At 36.4% G+C, this 20,036-nt stretch overlaps 1 protein-coding gene across 1 annotated transcript in view; it reads right to left on the reverse strand.

Moving 5' to 3' along the window:
* Positions 1 to 4,601: 4,601 nt before the first annotated feature.
* COG6 (component of oligomeric golgi complex 6) overlaps positions 4,602 to 20,036 on the reverse strand; it is a 97,824-nt gene continuing 82,389 nt past the window's right edge. Inside the window, exon 19 of the mRNA XM_033234544.1 lies at positions 4,602 to 6,283. Coding sequence (XP_033090435.1) covers positions 6,136 to 6,283 — 148 coding nt within the window. The 3' untranslated portion in view covers positions 4,602 to 6,135. The remainder of the gene's footprint in view (positions 6,284 to 20,036) is intronic.

The following is a 20,036-nucleotide window of genomic DNA, read 5'->3' on the forward strand; positions in this document are numbered from 1 at the left end:
GTCCACTGGGTTAAGCGCATCTTGTTTAATTTCCACATATTAGTACATTTTAAAAATTTCCTTTTGCTATTAATTTACAATTTCATGTCATTGTGGTTGAAAACATACTTTGTATAATTTCAGTCTTTTAAAATTTATTGAGACTTGTATTGTGGCCTAACATATGGTCTATCTTGGAGAGTATTCCCTGTGTACTTGGGAGGAATGTGTATTCTGTTGTTGTGGGGTGGATTGTTCCATTGATGTCTACTGGATCTAGCTGATTTAGAAAGTTATTGAGTGTTTGATTTCCTTGTTATTCTTTAAGTCTTTTGTTGATTTTTTTGTCTAGCGTCCTTTCATTTCAGCTCCAAGTACTTCATTGAGCACTCACTTAGGGCAGGTTGGCCAGCAATGAATTCTCAGTTTTTGTTCATCTGGGAATGTCTTAATTTCTCCTGTGTTTTCAGTTTTGCCAGACACAGATACAACCCCCCACCCCCTACCCCCCACAGCTCTTTGAATATACCATCTAATGCCTTTCGGTTTCTACAGTTTCTGATGAGAAATTAGGTATAAGTCTTATGGAGGATCACTCGTACATGATGAGTTACCTCTCTCTTGGCGTTTTCAAGATTCCCTCTTAGCCTTTGGCTTATGACAGTTTGATTATGATGTGTCCCAGCGTACATATTTTTAGTTCATCCGACTTGGAGCTCAGTGAACTTCTTGGATGTGTAATGTTTTACACCAAATTTCCAGTATCCTGACAATATTTCTTCAAATATTCTTTCAGAGTCTTTCTCTTTTTCTCTGAGACTTCCATTGTCTGTATATTGTTGATGGTGTCCCACAGGCCTCTGAGGCTATTTTCTTTCATTCATTTTTTTTCCTTTTCCTCAAACTGGAACATCTCAATTGACCCACTTTCAAGTTTTCTGAGTTTTTTCTTCTGCCTGCTCAAAATTGCTTTTATCCCCTATAATGTATTATTTTGTGTACTAATTCTCATGTCCAAATAAGTTTCTTTTCACAATTTTTATAAAGTATAACTTTAAATTATAACTTTTAAAATTATAAATTTATAAAAAAAACTTCCTTTTTATACCCATATCTTTTCATTATATTCTGTATTTGGTAAGACACTCTTCTCATACTTTAGTCCTTCAGACTTGGTTTCCTTAAATCCTTGAGTACATTTAAAATAGTTAAAATCTTTGTCTACTAAGTTCAATATCTGGGCTATCTGTTGGAAATCAGACTCTCTTGCCCCACCCCATTTGTTGTTGCTGCCTTTTATAGCTGTGATTATATTTTGTGACTTTCATGAATTCACTCGGTAAAATCTATATTCTTTGTCGTGTGACCACTTATGTGTCTGACTCATTAGCTTAACTGTCAACTAATGATTAGATGAAGTTCCCTGAATGCCTAAAACCAAAAAATTGCTCAGTCTTTGCTGAAGGGCTGTGTGTGCCTGTTGGGACATATCTTGGACACTCAGCCAGACAGCTTCTAACTTTGCTTCTGCCTTCATTCCCTGCTTGCTCAGATCCTCAAGGTCAGGCAGAGGTGAGAGATTGGGGTCTCTCTGTTCGTTCGTGAACATGCACACAGTCCTAAACGTGCACAGAGCCTTCTAGATTCCCAGAAATATGTAAGAGTTTTTCAAAGTCTTTATGAATATCTCATTCCCAACCTTTCTTCCAAAGCTTTCTGGTTAGTTTATTGTTTGCCCCAACTGTTACCCATTGCTTCATGTAGCAATGACAGGTAAATGTTTTAAATAAATTCCCCACCCCCACCCCAGTAGAGGGTGAGTTCCATAATAGGTAAGATAAAGACCAGTTTTTTGAATGGGTTTTCCTGGGAGCGATCAGACAGATCAAGGTCCATTTTGCCAATAAGGTCCATTTTGCTCCTTCCCATACCATGAATGTGGCATGTTCTTTTCAAGACTACTGCTGAACTAGGGAGCAAGGTATGGAATTGGCATAAGTTAAAGCACCAAAATGCTTGCTGTTATTGCTAACATTTGTTTTGTTTTGTTTTGTTTTTTTAAGTAACTCAGGTTACTGTGATTTTTTAATTAGTTTCTAGAGTCCTGAAAAAGTTGACTTTGACCATTTTTTGAAGGCCAGTTTTATTGCTACCTTTATGAGGGGGCAAAATTTTAAAATTCACGATTTTTGCTCTCACCATGCTATTATATGATTTTACATCTTAACCAAATAGTTAATAGACCCCAATCGTTATGATAATCACAGACTGAACAATGTACAGTTGTGGTTTGAAACTTTGTTTTCTTGCTCTCAACTTCTTATCCCAAGGACATCCGGCTGAATTATAAAGGATGATATTAGTTCATTTTTTCTTCTTGCCAACATGCACAAGCACTCTACCAAATTTCAAGTTAATTTACAATATATGTAACTATATCTGTGCAAGACAGGGAATTTCTCAATGGGAAACAAATGATTTGGTTATATTTTGAAACTCTGATGTTTATCACAGAGCCTACTACCTAGTAGGTACTTAAGAAATGCGTTTAATAAGACTAATGAAAAAAATAGCTATCATATATTGAGTTCTAACTTTAGCCCAGGTCTTATGCCAAGCAAATTTCTAAACTATTTTTTAAAATTGTAAAATATATGAACAAAAGTTTATGTAACATATATAAAAAATTTTAAAGAATATTTAACAGTACTAACAACCTAGCATAAGAATAAAACATTATCAGTAACTTCAACACATCCTGTGTTTCCGTCTCCATAATCTTAAATTGTATTAAACATTTCCTATATTTTCCTTACACCTTTACCACATGTATATCTATGTATATTTTTATACTTTATTAAACATTCTATAAAAGGGTATTATATTATTCTGATTTCTTTCGCAACATTATATACTTGAAAACTATTCATTTTCTCACTGCTGTACTCCATCCTATGGATATATCTAAAGACATTTAAGCTAACATTATTCTGGATAGAATAGGTTGAAGTAACAAATCCCTAAAGGAAGGATTAAAAACAAAAAGTATCCAGGATCAAGCCCTAGAGTACGCCAACTTTTAGAAATCATATAGAGGCAAAAGAGCCAGGGAAGAAGGTCAAAAGGGGGTTGGGCTAATGAAATGGGAGGAAAATTAGCAGAAAGTGGTGCCATGGAAGACTGGAAAGGATAGAATTTCAAACAGAAATGTGTGGAATGACATTGAGAGTTCAACAAGTAGAGATACAGAAGAATCTGCTGGATCTGACAACATACAGCACTGATGAAAAGCTTATCAGGTTAGTTTTGGTGTAGTGGTGAGAGACTCAAACTATATTGGGATACTTTAAAGACAGAACGAGAAATGAGGAAGTAGATGACAGCATGTCTAAACTAGGAAAGGAAGCAGAGAAATGGAGGTGTTAGGATCTGGGAAGTAGAGAGTATTAAAAAACATTATGAACATTATGACATTATTTATGACATTAAGAATAATCCTAGAGAGAGGCCAGTTGTTGCTGAAGCAAAATGAAGGGACAACCCAGAGAGAGAAGGCTCTGATAAGAAGATGAGAGATGCAAGCCAGAGCATAAAGGAAGGGAATATCCTGTCATAGAAAGAGAAACAACATCTCAAGTGCCAAACGAGGAAGAAGAGGAGATGGGTGTGATGTTTGAGAATAGGAAAATAAGGAAGATTAATAGTTTCTATTCTTGGTGAATTATGAAGGATATTAAATGAGAATGTGGATGAAAAAGTCCTTTAGAAACATGGAAAGTTAAGAGTAGTATTACAAACCAATATTGAATGTCTGTCTTAGTTCATTTAGACTGATATACCAAAATACCATAAACTTATAAAAACAACAGACATTTATTTCTCCCAGTTTTGGAGGCTGCAAAGCCCAAAATCAAATCACTAAAAGATTTGGTGTCTAGTGAGGGCCTGCTTCCTCACTGACAGCTGTCTTCTCACTGTAACATCACATGGTAGAAGGGACAGGGACCTCTTGAGCCGCCTGAGTAAGGGTACTAAGCCCATTCATGAGGGCTTTATCCTGACAACCTAATCATCTCTCAAAGGATCCACCTCCTAATACCATCACCTCAGGGGTGAGGATTTCAACATGAATTTGGGGAAACATAAACATTCAAACTACAGCAGTGCCCATTTGAACACTGTAATCATGAATTCCGAGTAAAGTCAATCAGTCCATTTGTGTCATCTTTTTCCTCAGGTAACATCCACCTGCTCAAGTGAAGGCACAGAGAAAGAAATGGAAAAGTTCAACCACATAAGGGTTTTGGCATTCAAACACCCTTCCTCTCTGAAAGAAGGGCAGACATGCATATTCTAGGTTATACTTATGCCAAATGAAAATAATTCAAAATGCAAATTATGGAGTAATGGCAAATTTAGGTGTTATATTAATGGATTATTACTTACAATGTTTTACTTTGCCTTAGTTCTCAAGATTACACATACCAAATTTCACCTGTGAGTCTCATTGATTATCTCAGTTTTGCCCTATGTTGTACTTCCTTTTCTATTAGTGCATTTTCTAAAAACACATCAATAGGATGTATATCTACAGGATAGCTGCAATAATTGCTGCTCTAGACATATTGTAATATTTTATTTGAAAAAAAGCCAGCTAAAAAGCACAATAAATTTTTCCCTATAAAACAAAGGAATTTACTCATGGCAAGGTATAAATCTTCTTTCACTGTAGAAATAAATTATATTAAAATTAAGTTCTTGATTTATACTTTATTTTCTGTCTTTTATATATAACACATACTAATCGAAGGGAAAAAAACTAAAAATACAGATTTATACCCAAATAGATAATGATTATATAATCATTCTTACTCCAAAAAGAATTGTATTAGGTAAAAATAATTATAAACTTCAGATAAATAGGTCATACTCTATAAATACTAACTTGTTATATACAACATAATCTTCTACAAATATTAATGTTATTACTTTTCAAAATATTTCGAATTAGTTATTTTTTTCCTTGTGCTTCAGTTTTCTCATTTGAAATTTAGGGACTTGCCCCTTTTTATAGATTTACTAGAAATCAAGTTTTTTTGCTGATAAGAATGTCAAATCAGGCACACTGGGATTTATTCCTTTAAAAATACAGTCATTTTGAATCTTCCTAATAGGTAATGGTCTAAAGTCAGAGTCCAGTTACACCATGGAGATAAGACACACCGCCAATGGGCAACCCTTCCTCTGGCAGATTTTTCTCCAGTGTTTGAGTAGATCATTGTTTCTTGGTTTGAACACCAGATAAAATGTGTAGTTGGTTGGATTTAGGACCCGTATTGTATGACCAATACCCATCTTTAAACACCAGCCTTAGACACAGCTCAGGCTGTCTACATGCTGAGAGTTCATTGGAAACGCTGAGTTCCACCTTGAGTTCCATTGAGGGCTCCCACAGAGTGGAATCCATCCTGTTTAAATCACTTTTCTCTCTTCTTTTTTTCTCATTATTGCTGAGTGTATATTTAAAATTGTGTAAAAATGTATGCATTCAAATATATATAGTATGCTAAAGTAGAACAGAAAGGAGATTCACTGCCATATACACCAGAAGCACAATTCACTGTTATTTTTCTCCCTTCTAACAACTCTTTAAGGGCAGCTCTTCTGGGGACAGAGACATAGGCTAGGTTCAGAAAAACTACTAAGTATACCTACTCATATTAGTAAGAAAGCAAATGAATCTTTAGGTAAGGAGACATTTATTAGGTCATATCCTTACACTAATTCTTACATTTAGACAAATTTTTTATATGCTGTTAATTTAGGACTACTAGTCTTGTAAAAAACATTCTTCAAACCTTTCGTATTACTTTATGCTTCCTGAATACAGTGAAAACTGCAGAGCTGGAGAGATGGCTAGCAAAAAAATAGAGCATCTTATTTAGAGTAGATACACAGCAATAATAGCTCAGGTCAACATGTTATTTACTTCCATGTTACTGAGACCAAAAAAAAAAAAAAAGTATCGTGACTTACAATCTCATGATACAAAGAAAACTGTAACTATCAAATTTTAAAGTAAAAATTCAAAGAATAAAAAATAACCTTCAGTGTTTTAGGGAGGTCATATTTTGCTAACACAATGAAATAAGATAATCAGGAAAGAAGCGTCTGCACTTGCTGTGGCGATCGGTGAAGAATGTTCTCTGGATCTTTGTATTCATTGACTGGATTCATCACAGCTGCATACACTTCACCATAGGCTCTGCAGACTAATTCTGTAGATTGTTTTACGATCTGCTCTCTATTGATAAGCAAACAAAATGTAAACATATCATTTGAAAAAAATATTTTTACTAAGAATTATAAGACAGCTTGACATTTCAATCAATACATTTCACTTTCATTATCATCACACATACACTATTTAAGAATCACTATACGGGTACACAATTAATCCTGATTTGGGGATAAAACATAATTTTATATTTATTATTTATTAAATCTTTCTCCATTACTATATAGGTTGCAGAGGGCATGGACTGTGTTTTGTTCCTGATATAGAGTGAACTGCTATATATTTGTGCCTGATACACAGGACTGCTAAATAAGAAACAAAAACTGTGACCCAATGTCAATGTATTGATTTTGCAAAAGTGGTAATACATTAAAGAAAGATGCTTACAATTGTTCAAATTTATCAACACTTTTATCTCTCAGAAAACTTAAACTGCTCTTTCACCTATAGCTTTTACACTAACAACCACATCTCCTAGCTTTCTCTTCATCTCTATCACCCCAAGCTAAAATGTGACGCTTGCAGTAAATCACAGCTTTCTCACAAATACACATTTCTACAAAAGCACACAAAAGAACAGAGTTTTGCAAATGTTTACAAAATTATCCAGCTAGAAAAAACAGTATTGGTTCATTAAAAGTGCAACAACTCTCTGCATAGTTCCATGACATTAACTTCCTGTCATCCCCAGCTATTTGTACTATTCATGTATCACCACGAGAAGATGGTACTAATGGTTCTCATGGTACTAGCCATGAGAACACTGGTACTAATTTTCTGATTTTTACAAAAACTAAAATAAAAATGTGTTTTTTTTTTTTTTTTTGAGATGGAGTCTCGCTCTGTCACCCAGGCTGGACTGCAGTGGCGCGATCTTGACTCACAGCAAGCTCCGCCTCCTGGGTTCATGCCATTCTCCTGCCTCAGCCTCCTGAGTAGCTGGGACTACAGGCGCCCGCCACCACACCCCGCTGATTTTTTTGTATTTTTAGTAGAGACGGGATTTCACCGTGTTAGCCAGGATGGTCTCGATCTCCTGACCTCGGGATCCGCCCGCCTCAGCCTCCCAAAGTGCTGGGATTACAGGTGTGAGCCACTGCGCCCGGCCATAAAAATGTGTTTTTAAAGCTTTGCTTCCAAACCTCCTTTTCTTGTAGTTTCCTACTTGTGTTAATGGCATAACAATGTCGTATCACCTCAGTTCAGGTTCTAAAATGACCTCTTGCCTGGAGTACAGGCAAACTCCTATCTATTCTTCTCTCTTTCAGTATCTTCCATATTCAATCCATCTTATGCACTGTTGTTAGATTAATGTTTCTGAGGCATACTTTCTATCATATCTTTCTCTTACCTGGAGCCTTCAAAGAGCATTGATGGCCTCTTTTGGTTTCAGAGAAGCCAACATTCCTTCTCCTACCATTCAAAATCATCTAACACTTTCCCTATCACTACTCTAATTCCAATGCTACCCCTGACTATTCTCCCGGCTCTAGTCTTGCTGATCTCAGTTCCTTTGCTCCTACTTCATTTTCCTAGAATGCCTCTTTCACCACTTTTAAATGCTCTTAACGTTCAGCAAAAATGTTCTCTCTTATCCATGAAGTCTTATCTGATCTTTAGAGCTAGAAATAATTACTTCCTTTGTGGAATGTCCATGGTACTTTTTCTGTTCCTTTCATATAGCTTTTACCACTCCTAACTTACAATAAAGCTTCTACATTTTCTTGATGTTCAGATCCCAACAGTTTTGTATTAGGAAGGGGTTAGCTCTGCATCAAATGGATATGACTGACATATAGCCCAATTTCCAAAATGTCCTTTAAAAATTATTATATTACAGAAATACATGTTGTTCGTGTCTTACCTGTCCTGCAAAATTTCAAGTAACTTAACACTGTTTGTGTTCATATGTCCCGTAAAATCCAGTATATTTTGAATATGATGGATGCTCAATAAATACATGTTCACTGAATACTTGATGGAGAAAAATAACTTTTTCCTTATTTACAGAGTCCTATTCTGGGGCTCTTAAGCCACCACTGTTTTTCATAAATGCTGAATCAGTGGCTATTTCAGGGTAAACTGTTTCTTCACATAGTCAAGAGTACCTGATTGTGACTAGCCAGACTAACGTAATAGTTATAGCGTAATAGTAATATTGTGTTAAGTTGTAACACAAGTCAATATCATGAAGCCACCATCAACAGAACATATTCTTTGTTTTTCTAGGAATTAGGTTCTTTTTTGGTAATAATGGATAGAATAATATATTTTTAAGATTATCTGTGGAAATATATGCATCTGTGGTCTAGAAAAGAAAATAGTTGGATGGAATAAGAAGTCCACCTATGATCTTGGAACATCCGTACACTGTTCTAATGGGGTCCAAACTCTTGGTGAGTTGAAGTAACTTGACATTTTCCAAAAATTGCTAAAGCTCCCAAAATGACAGTGAGTAGTAGAAAGATATGCTGAGTAAATTTTCTGAGCAGAGTAGAGTGGTGCTACTGGTTGTACTACCTTTTTGCTGAAAGGAAAGGGATGATGGTAGAAACTGGTTTAGAAAACGACTTAACTAAATGAGGCTTGGAGATTTTTTTTTTTTTTTTTTTGAGATAGTCTGACTTTATCACCCAGGCTGGAGTGCAGTGGCATGATCTTGGCTCATTGCAACCTCGGCCTCCTCACTTCAAGTGATTCTCCTGCCTCAGCCTCCCAAGCAGCTGGGATTACAGGCATGCACCACCATGCCTGGCTAATTTTTGTATTTTTAGTAGAGACAGGGTTTCACCATGTTGACCAGGCTGGTCTTGAAATCCTGACCTCAGGTGATCCGCCCACTTTGGCCTCTCAAAGTGCTGGGATTACAGCCATGAGCCACCGTGCCTGGCCTGGAGATATTTTTTGATCTACTGATTGGTGATCTTACCTGTAATTAAATTTGCTTGACAATGAATGTAACAAAATAATGCAAAAATTATTTTTCATGAAAACATACTAGAAACTAGTATTTTAAAACTTTATTAGATATAACACACATTTGATACCCACTTTTGCAACAAATCAGATACTGGATTTTAGAAATAGTGTTCTTAGTTCTTTTCTAAGTGCAATAACATAGATTTCTGAGAAGTGTATAACGCATTCATTACCCATGCCTCATACTCAAGTCTATACTCAATCTCAATACAGTATATATTTGATCATATATAAGGAGTACACAAACTAAGGCTATTTCTTCTCATAAAAAGTATAAAATGTACAATTATAAATATTTAATATGATTTTTTAAAGTTCAGAGTAACTTGTAAATGTAGTATTGTTGAAACTTCTGAAGCAGTGAAGTTTAAATTTCATTTTCAAGTAACAGTGATAAAAAATTTAAAATTTACTGAAATTTAGTTATAACTTGACACATTTATTTCTAAGATATATAAATTAGCTCACAAATGTCTGAAACTAACAATACAGCTGAAAATCCATTAAGTCTGCAATAGATAAAAACAAAATAAAGCAGTACTGCATAAACATAGATAATTAAATAAAATCAAGCCAGTTAAAACTAAACAAGAGTTTATAATTTATTTTAAATTTTGGTGTTAGATGGTATAGTACGTCTTCAATCTGCTCCTCACTTTAAAAAGCCACTGAGATAGGGAAGGGGTTAAAAAAAGAACATGCATATGGTGGAGAAGATGAAGAAAGCAAAGCTGGTGGATGAAAAGAAATCTTCATGTATTACATGAAGGAAGGAGGAAGGAAAAAAAGTAAAGAATAAGGAACTGCTCCTCCTGGCCTGCTAACTGCCTGCTAAAGCCAACAGGATAGAAATAAAATGAAAAGGGAGATTCTCTAAAGTGAGTCTGAGTCAAACTCAAACCATAAAGACCAAGAACTCTGGATGACAGTGTGATTCTACATTTCTGAACAAATATGAGTTTATTCATCACCACCAAAGCGACAGGTTCCTACACTCACTTTTATTAAGTATTTTCTAATCAGTTCTATAGGGTACAGTAGAGATAAAATGGTATAGTGGAGGAAATTACTGTTAGAAAACTTACATTCTAGTTGAAGCTCTGCCACTTACTATTGTTGCCTTGAACAAGTAATTTAACCTCTACTAGTTAAATTACTAGATGAATTAGTTAATCTTTATAAGGTACTTTGAGCTTCTGAGCGATATTATTCCATTGAGAGTTGAGTATTTTAATGAGTTATTGTTTAAAAAAACTACCTACATGAATAAATATATCACATATGCATACACATACATTATTTTAGGGAACTAAGTTTCCCAAAATATGATTTATAAAAGCATATCAATTATTTGTATATAAATGAATGTTTCTATAGTGCTAAAACCATTTTATCCTCTTGCCAGTTTACTATACTTTTTATTTACAGTAATAATTACTATGTAAATTCATCCTTTATCTTAAAAAGTATATTAAGTATCTGTCTATCAATCAACCAATCAAATGATTTTTAAAAGTTCAGAGTAACTATCTATATTGTCTGTTAGCCTGCCTGGTCTTAGCCCAAATTATTCATTAAATACTAATATCACATATGAAATACAGAGTCTCAAACAATAATGAATCATTATAGTGACAAATAATCAATATTCAAAATGGAAAAGTTTCAAGGATTCTATGACTAAATCCAAAATGACCAACAAATCATCTCAGTTCAGTCATGTGCTTCCGAAACCTGGGAATGTCCTTATCAACTAAACACCCTATGTACAGGCAGTGAAAGCAGTGAATTTTTGTTGTTGTTGTCAGCAGTGCATGCTGAACACTGGTTCTAGCATGGGCATCCACTTGATTTTACTTACTTACCATTTTGATCAATCACAGCCTAGCCCATAGCTGATGGGGAGTACCTTCAGGACTGTTCCTGTCCTCTTGCTTTTCACAACACCAAAAGATATGCAAAAAGACCAGTTGAAAGGGGAAAGTAACTTTTTTTAAATTTTTATACTTTAAGTTCTAGGGTACAGGTGCATAACGTGCAGGTTTGTTACATAGGTATACATTTGCCATGTTGGTTTGCTGCACACCTTTACTTGTCATTTACACTAGGTATTTCTCCTAATGCTATCCCTCCCCCACCCCCACCCCACGACAGGGCCTGGGGTGTGATGTTTCCTGCCCTTTGTCCAAGTGTTCTCCATGTTCAATTCCCGCCTATGAGTGAGAACATGCAGTGTTTGGTTTTCTGTCCTTGCGATAGTTTGCTCAGAATGGTTTTCAGCTGCATCCATATCCCTACAAAGGACATGAATTTATCCTTTTTTATGGCTACATAGTATTGCATGGTGTATATGTGCCACATTTTCTTAATCTAGTCTATCACTGATGGACATTTGTGTTGGTTCCAAGTTTTTGCTATTGTGAATAGTGCCACAATAAACATACATGTGCATGTGTCTTTATACTAGCATGATTTATAATCCTTTGGGTATACACCCAGTATGGGATCAGTGGGCCAAATGGTATTTCTAGTTCTAGATCATTCAGGATGTGCCACACTGTCTTCCACAATGGTTGAACTAGTTTACACTCGCACCAACAGCGTAAAAGCATTCCTATTACTCCACATCCTCTCCAGTATCTGTTTCTTCCTGACTTTTTAATGATTGCCATTCTGACTGGTGTGAGATGGTATCTCATTGTGGTTTTGATTTGCATTTCTCTGATGACCAGTGATGATGAGCATTTTTTCATGTGTCTGTTGACTGCATAAATGTCTTCTTTTGGGAAGTCTCTGTTCATATCCTTTGCCCACTTTTTGATGGGGTTGTTTATTTCTTGTAAATTTGTTTAAGCTCTTTGTAGATTCTGGGTATTAGCCCTTTGTCAGATGGGTAGATTGCAAAAAATTTTTTCCCATTCTGTAGGTTGCCTGTTCACTCTGACGGTAGTTTCTTTTGCTGTGCAGCAGTTCTTTAGTTTAATTAGATCCCATTTTCCTATTTTGGCTTTTGTTGCCATTGTTTTCATCATGAAGTCCTTGTCCATGCCTATGCCCTGAATGATACTGCCTAGGTTTTCTTCTAGGGTTTTTATGGTTTTAGGTCTAACAGTCAAGTTTTTAATCTATCTTGAATTAATTTTTGTATAAGGTGTAAGGAAGGGACCCAGTTTCAGCTTTCTACATTTGGCTAGCCAGTTTTCCCAGTACCATTTATTAAACAGGTAATCCTTACTCCAGTTCTTGTTTTTTTCAGGTCTGTCAAAGATCAGATGGTTGTAGATGTGTGGTGTTATTTCTGAGTCCTCTGTTCTGTTCCATCGGTTTAGATACCTGTTTTGACACCAGTATCGTACTGTTTTGGTTACTGTAGCCTTGTAGTCTAGTTTGAAGTCAGGTAGTGTGATGCTTCTAGCTTTGTTCTTTTGGCTTAGGATTGTCTTGGCAATGCAGGCTCTTTTTTGGTGCCATATAAACTTTAAAGTAGTTTTTTCCAATTCTGTGAAGAAAGTCATTGGTACCTTGACAGGGATGGCATTGAATCTATAAATTACCATGGGCAGTATGGCTATTTTCATGATATTGATTATTCCTATCCATGAACATGAAATGTTCTTCCATTTATGTCCTCTTTTATTTCGTTGAGCAGTGGTTTCTAGTTCTCCTTGAAGAGGTGCTTCACATCCCTTGTAAGTTGGATTCCTAGGTTATTTTATTCTCTTTGTAGCAATTGTGAATGGGAGTTTGCTCATGATTTGGCTCTGTTTGTCTGTTATTGGTGTATAGGAATGCTTGTGATTTTGCACACTGATTCTGTATCCTGAGAATTTGCTGAAGTTGCTTGTCAGCTTAAGGAGATTTTGGGCTGAGACAATGGGGTTTTCTAAATATACAATCATGTCACCTGCAAACAGGGACAATTTGACTTCCTCTTTTCCTAATTGAATACCGTTTATTTCTTGCTCCTGCCTGATTGCCCTGGCCAGAACTTCCAACACTATGTTGAATAGAAGTGGTGAGAGAGGGCATCCCTGTCTTGTGCCAGTTTTCAAAGGGAATTTTTCCAGTTTTTGCCCATTCAGTATGATATTGGCTGTGGGCCTGTCATAAATAGCTCTTGTTATTTTGAGATATGTTCCATCAAAACCTAGTTTATCGACAGTTTTTAGCATGAAGCGCTGTGGAATTTTGTCGAAGGCCCTTTCTGCATCTATTGAGATAATCATGTGGTTTTTGTCATTGGTTCTGTTTATGTGATGGATTATGTTTACTGATATGCGTATGTTGAACCAGCCTTGCATCCCAGGGATGAAGCCAACTGGATCGTGATGGATAAGCTTTTTGACATGCTGATGGATTTGGTTTGCCAGTATTTTACTGAGGACTTTTGCATCGATGTTCATCAGGGATATTGGTCTAAAATTCTCTTTTTTTGTTGTGTCTCTGCCAGGCTTTGGTATCACGATGATGTTGGCCTCATAAAATGAGTTAGGGAAGATTCCCTCTCTTTCTATTGATTGGAATAGTTTCAGAAGGGATGGTACCAGCTCCTCTTTTTACCTCTGGTAGAATTCGGCTATGAATCCATCTGGTCTTGAACTTTTTTTTGGTTGGTAGGCTACTAATTCTGCCTCAATTTCAGAGCCTGTTATTGGTCTATTCAGAGATTCAACTTTTTCCTGGTTTAGTCTTAGGAGGGTGTATGTGTCCAGGAATTTATCCATTTCTTCTAGGTTTTCTAGATTATTTGCATAGAGGTGTTTGTAGTATTCTCTGATGGTAGTTTGTGTTTCTGTGGGATCAGTGATGATATCCCCTTTATCTTTTTTTTTATTGTGTCTATTTGATTCTTCTCTCTTATTAGTCTTGCTAGCAGTCTATCAATTTTGTTGATCTTTTCAAAACAACAGCTCCTGGATTCATTGATTTTTTGAAGGGTTTTTTGTGTCTCTATCTCCTTCAGTTCTGCTCTTAGTTATTTCTTGCCTTCTGCTAGCTTTTGAATTTGTTTGCTCTTGCTTTTCTAGTTCTTTGAATTGTGATGTTAGGGTGTCAATTTTAGATCTTTCCTGCTTTCTCTTGTGGGCATTTAGTGCTATAAATTTCCCTCTATACACTGCTTTAAATATGTCCCAGAGATTCTGGCACATTATGTCTTTGTTCTCATTGGTTTCAAAGAACATCTTTATTTCTGCCTTCATTTCATTATTTACCCTATAGTCATTCAGGAGCGGGTTGTTCAGTTTCCATGTAGTTGTGCAGTTTTGAGTGAGTTTCTTAATCCTGAGTTCTAATTTGATTGCATTGTGGTCTGAGACAGTTTGTGGTGATTTCTGTTCTTTTACATTTGCTGAGAAGTGCTTTACTTCCAACTATGTGATCAGTTTTGGAATAAGTGTGATGTGGTGCTGAGAAGAATGTATATTCTATTGATTTGGGGTGGAGAGTTCTGTAGATGTCTATTAGGTCTGCTTGGTGCAGAGCTGAGTTCAAGTCCTGGGTATCCTTGTTAACCTTCTGCCTTGTTGAGCTGTCTAATATTGACAGTGGGGTGTTAAAATCTCCCATTATTACTGTGTGGGTGTCTAAGTCTCTTTGTAGGTCTCTAAGGACTTGCTTTATGAATCTGGGTGCTGCTATATTGTGTGCATACATATTTAGGATAGTTAGCTCTTCCTGTTGAATTGATCCCTTTATCATTATGTAATGGCCTTCTTTGTCTCATTTGATCTTTGTTGGTTTAAAGTCTGTTTTATCAGAGACTAGGACTGCAACCCCTGCTTTTTTTTGCCTTCCATTTGCTTGGTAGATCTTCCTCCATCCCTTTATTTTGAGCCTATGTGTGTCTCTGCATGTGAGATGGGTCTCCTGAACACAGCACACTGATGGGTCTTGACTCTTTATCCAATTTGCCAGTCCATGCCTTTTAATTGGGGCATTTAGCCCATTTACATTTAAGGTTAATATTGTTATGTGTGAATCTGATCCCGTCATTATGATGTTAGCTGGTTATTTTGCCTGTTAGTTGATGCAGTTTCTTCCTAGCATCGATGGTCTTGACAATGTGGCCTGTTTTTGCAGTGGCTGGTACCAGTTGTTCCTTTCCATGTTTAGTGCTTCCTTCAGGAGCTCTTGTAAGGCAGGCCTGGTGGTAGCAAAATCTCTCAGCGTTTGCTTGTCTGTAAAGGATTTTATTTCTCCTTCACTTATGAAGCTTAGTTTGGCTGGATATGAAATTCTGGGTTGAAATTTCTTTAAGAATGTTGAATATTGGCCCCCCACTCTCTTCTGGCTTGTAGAGTTTCTGCTGAGAGATTTGCTGTTAGTCTGATGGGCTTCCCTTTGTGGGTACCCTGACCTTTCTCTCTGGCTGCCCTTAACATTTTTTCCTTCATTTCAACCTTGGTGAATCTGACAATTATGTCTTGAAGTTGCTCTTCTCGAGGAGTATCTTTGTGGCATTCTCTGTATTTCCTGAATTTGAATGTTGGCCTGCCTTGCTAGGTTGGGGAAGTTCTCCTGGATAATATCCTGAAGAGTGTTTTCCAACTTGGTTCCATTCTCCCCGTCACTTTCAGGTACAACAATCAAACAGATTTAGTCTTTTCACATAATCCCGTATTTCTTGGAGGCTTTGTTTGTTTCTTTTTACTCTTTTTTCTCTAAACTTCTCTTCTTGCTTTATTTCATTAATTTGATCTTCAATCACTGATACCCTTTCTTCCAGTCGATCAAATTAGCTATTGAAGTTTGTGCACGCATCACATAGTTCTCATGCCATGTTTTTCAGCTCCATCAGGTCATTTAAGGTCTTCTCTACACTGTTTATTCTAGTTAGCCATTCATCTAATCTTTCTTCAAGGTTTTTAGCTTCCTTGCGATGGGTCAAACATCCTCCTTTAGCTCAGAGGAGTTTGTTATCACCGACCTTCTGAAGCCCACTTCTGTCAGCTCGTCAAACTCATTCTCCATCCAGCTTTGTTCCATTGCTAGTGAGGAGCTGCAATCCTTTAGAGGAGAAGAGGCTCTCTCGTTTTTAGAATTTTCAGCTTTTCTGCTCTAGTTTCTCCCCATCTTTGTGGTTTTATCTACCTTTGGTCTTTGATGTTGATGACCTACAGATGGGGTTTTGGTGTGGATGTCCTTTTTGTTGATGTTAATGCTATTCCTTTCTGTTTGTTAGTTTTCCTTCTAACAGTCAGGTCCCTCAGCTGCAGGTTTGTCGGAGTTTGCTGGAGGTCCACTCCAGACAAGCGGAGGCTGCAGAACAGCAAATATTGCTGCCTGATCCTTCCTCTGGAAGCTTCATCCCAGAGGGGCACCCGCCTGTATGAGGTGTCAGTCAGCCCCTACTGGGGTGTCTCCCAGTTAGGCTACATGGGAGTCAGGGACCCACTTGAGGAGGCAGTCTGTCCGTTCTCCGAGCTCAACACAGTGCTGGGAGAACCACTGCTCTCTTCAGAGCTGTCAGAGAGGGATGTTTAAGTCTGCAGAAGTTTCTGCTGCCTTTTGTTCAGCTATGCCCTGCCTGCAGAGGTGGATACTACAGAGGCAGCCTGCCTTGCTGAGCTCTGGTGGGCTCTGCCCAGTTAGAGCTACCCAGGCCACTTTGTTTACCTACTCAAGGCTCAGCAATGGCAGATGCCTCTCCCCCTGCCAGGTTGCTGCCTGGCAGGTCGATCTCAGACTACTGCGCTAGCAGTAAGCAAGGCTCCATGGGCTTGGGATCTGCCTAGCCAGGTGAGGGATATAATCTCCTGGTGTGCCGTTTGCTGAGACCGTTGGAAAAGCACAGTATTTGGGCGGGACTGTCCCGTTTATCCAGCTGCCATCTGTCAGCCTTCCCTTGGCTAGGAAAGGGAAATCCCCCAACCCCTTGTGCTTCCTGGGGGAGGCAATGCCCCACCCTGCTTCTGCTCATCCTCCATGGGCTGCACCTACTGTCCAACCAGTCCCAATGAGAGGAACCAGGTACGTTGGTTGGAAATGCAGAAATCACCCGTTTTCTGCGTCGATCATGTTGGGAGCTGCAGACCGGCGCTGTTTCTATTCGGCCATCTTGGAATGGTGTAACTTTTTATTTGAATATAAGCTATGATCATCTAAACAGGTAGACCATTAACCTTCCTGTCTCTTTGCTACCACGAAATCCTCAGGGGTATTAATTTATTAAGGGGTGTCCTATGGGCCTTTGGATGGTTTAATGATCTTCCCAGTCCAAGTATAACTTTTAAAAAATTAAAAAGATGATTCTCATACAAATTAATGATGGGTCAAAAATTTAATAACTCATTGATGAGGAAACTACTAAGAAGATAAAGCTGGTTCAAAGCACATTTTGAGAAACTGGTCATTTACAGGTATTTGAAAAGGACAGTTAGAACAAAACAGGTTAGGTACAAATGTGCTACAGAGCAAGAAAAACCATAGCTTTGGGGCTATTTCTTCTACCACACAGAATCTATAAATTAACATGTCCACAGAATTTGGAACCTTTAATCAATAGTAAACAGAGAATCAAACAAAGGCCCATTCCCTAAATAAATAATTATTGATGAGCCTGTTAAAAACAATGCTTCATTATGACCCTGCAATGACATGCTGTTCTCTCAGAACTTATTTGCCTAATTCCAAGTTTTGAAGGGTCTTTCTTAACATCTCTTACACTTAGAAAATAGCTGCTATACCAGCACATCATATAGCAAATATAATAATCAGGTAGCTAATTTACTGTTAGGAAAAAAACATATTGAGAGATCAGCTTGTTATATAATTTTAAAGAAGGCAATGTTTTTTCAGCTACTAATGTATCAGAATACTATACATTGAGAAATTCAATTTGTCCAGTTACAAACGTCACAGTGTCATAAAAATCTGGTATTATAAATTTTAAAATCATGATAAAGACTGATCTATAACTAAATGGAGATATTATTCTCATTTTAAAATATGTTCAAAGAAATTTACTGTATTTTAAATAATTATTTAAAACTGAACTGAGATAAGAAATGAACTGCTTACTTCCAAAAATCAGTGAGCTTGTCATTAATCTGTACTTTAGGATTTTGGTTGCCATAACAACATTATACAACTTTCTCATTACCATAAACCCAGCATTTCCAAAAATAGATTATTTCAACATCAGGTTCTGTGATCACTGAAGTTAAGTTTTATTTTAGCACCACAGTTAAGAGTGCAATCAAATGTGCCACAGGAGAAAAAAAGGTGTTAAGCCTAAAAGCCCAAGTAGAAAAGATGATAATATCCTTATGAATAACAGATTAGTTAAAATTCTGATTTTTCTTTATCACCATATAAACATGAGAAATGTCACAATGGGTCAAGACAATTTTTCATCCCAGGTCAGCTATCTGTCTACAAGTGAAATTTAAGTATATTTTTCATGGGGCCAAGCTACGTATTTCATGTGTCATCTATCATCACATATGTCAGACATCTATGAGAATCTTTCAAAAATAATAAAATAACCTCAACACAGAAAGAGCTAATAAAATACAGTATAGTCTAGTGTTGAAGAGAATAGGGTCTAGAATCAGAAATACTGGATTCAAATCATGGCTCTACTTCTTACTAATTTTTTAACCTTGATTCAATTACTTAATCTTTCTAAACAATACCCTCTTTTAAATTCATCAAAAGAATTGAACTAAGCAATCTATTATTAAAGGATCACTCTGAGTGTTCAGTTTAGGCTGTAGGGCTTGGGTGGATGGTGGTGGAGAGGGCAAGTGTAAAAATGGAAGAGTTCAGAGGTTAATGTGATGAACCAGGCACAGATGATGCCACCTTGGGCTGGAGTGCTAATTATGGAGATGTTCAAAAGTATGAGTCCTCTCTCATATACTTTTTCTTAGATAAATATTTAATGAAATAATTCCATGAGAAGTTTGATTAATGTTGGAGTTATTTACAGATTAATCTGTTACACTAGTGAATTTTCCAGTCAATGAACAGAGTATGCCTATTTAGTCAGACCTTTTAGAATTTTCAATAAATTTTTATAAGTTTCATTATGTAATTTTCCATATATATTATCAAATTTATTCTTAGGAAACAGTCCTGTGACTTTTATAATAAAGTCTTTTACTTTTCATTGTTATAATTAGATATTGCTGGTATACAGAAAAGGTGCTAATTTTTGCATGTTAATTTTGAATCCGGCCAAGTAACAACTCTATTTTAGTTCTATTAGTTTATTAATTGTTTGCCTTTGTTTTTGGTACAGACATTTAAAATTAATACATTTTATTAATTCTTTTCAATATTTATGACTCAATTCATTACAATGGCTAGAAGCTCCCAGGTAAATAGATGTGACAGTAAGTATGCATATCTTGTTTTGAACTTTAATGAAAAGATTTCTAATGTTTCATCATTAACTATTATGCTTGCTGTAGATTTTCAATATTCCAACATAGTGTAATGGTACTCTTCTCTAACTGGTTTATGTAGTTAATTCAAGTCAGATTTTTCTTTGTATCCTTTGGCTATGGTGTTTCCTCTCTTGATGCAATGGCATGTTTGATTTTTTAAAATTATTTTTCATATCTTGCAGGCTTTTTATCTAAGACCTACTGAAGCACGACTTTTATCACTATAAAACATTCCCCTTTGACCTTTTAGTGACTTACACCCTGAATTCAATTTTGCCTGTTAATATTGCAACTCCTTCTTTCTTTGTATGCCACTTTGTTGTAAATGGTCTCTTGTAAAGGGCATATAGGTAAACTGGGTTTTTTTTTTTTTTAAAGCTAAACTG

The sequence above is a fragment of the Trachypithecus francoisi genome, unplaced genomic scaffold, assembly GCF_009764315.1.
Source record: "Trachypithecus francoisi isolate TF-2019V2 unplaced genomic scaffold, Tfra_2.0 Contig01461, whole genome shotgun sequence".
NCBI classification, from domain to species: domain Eukaryota; kingdom Metazoa; phylum Chordata; class Mammalia; order Primates; family Cercopithecidae; genus Trachypithecus; species Trachypithecus francoisi.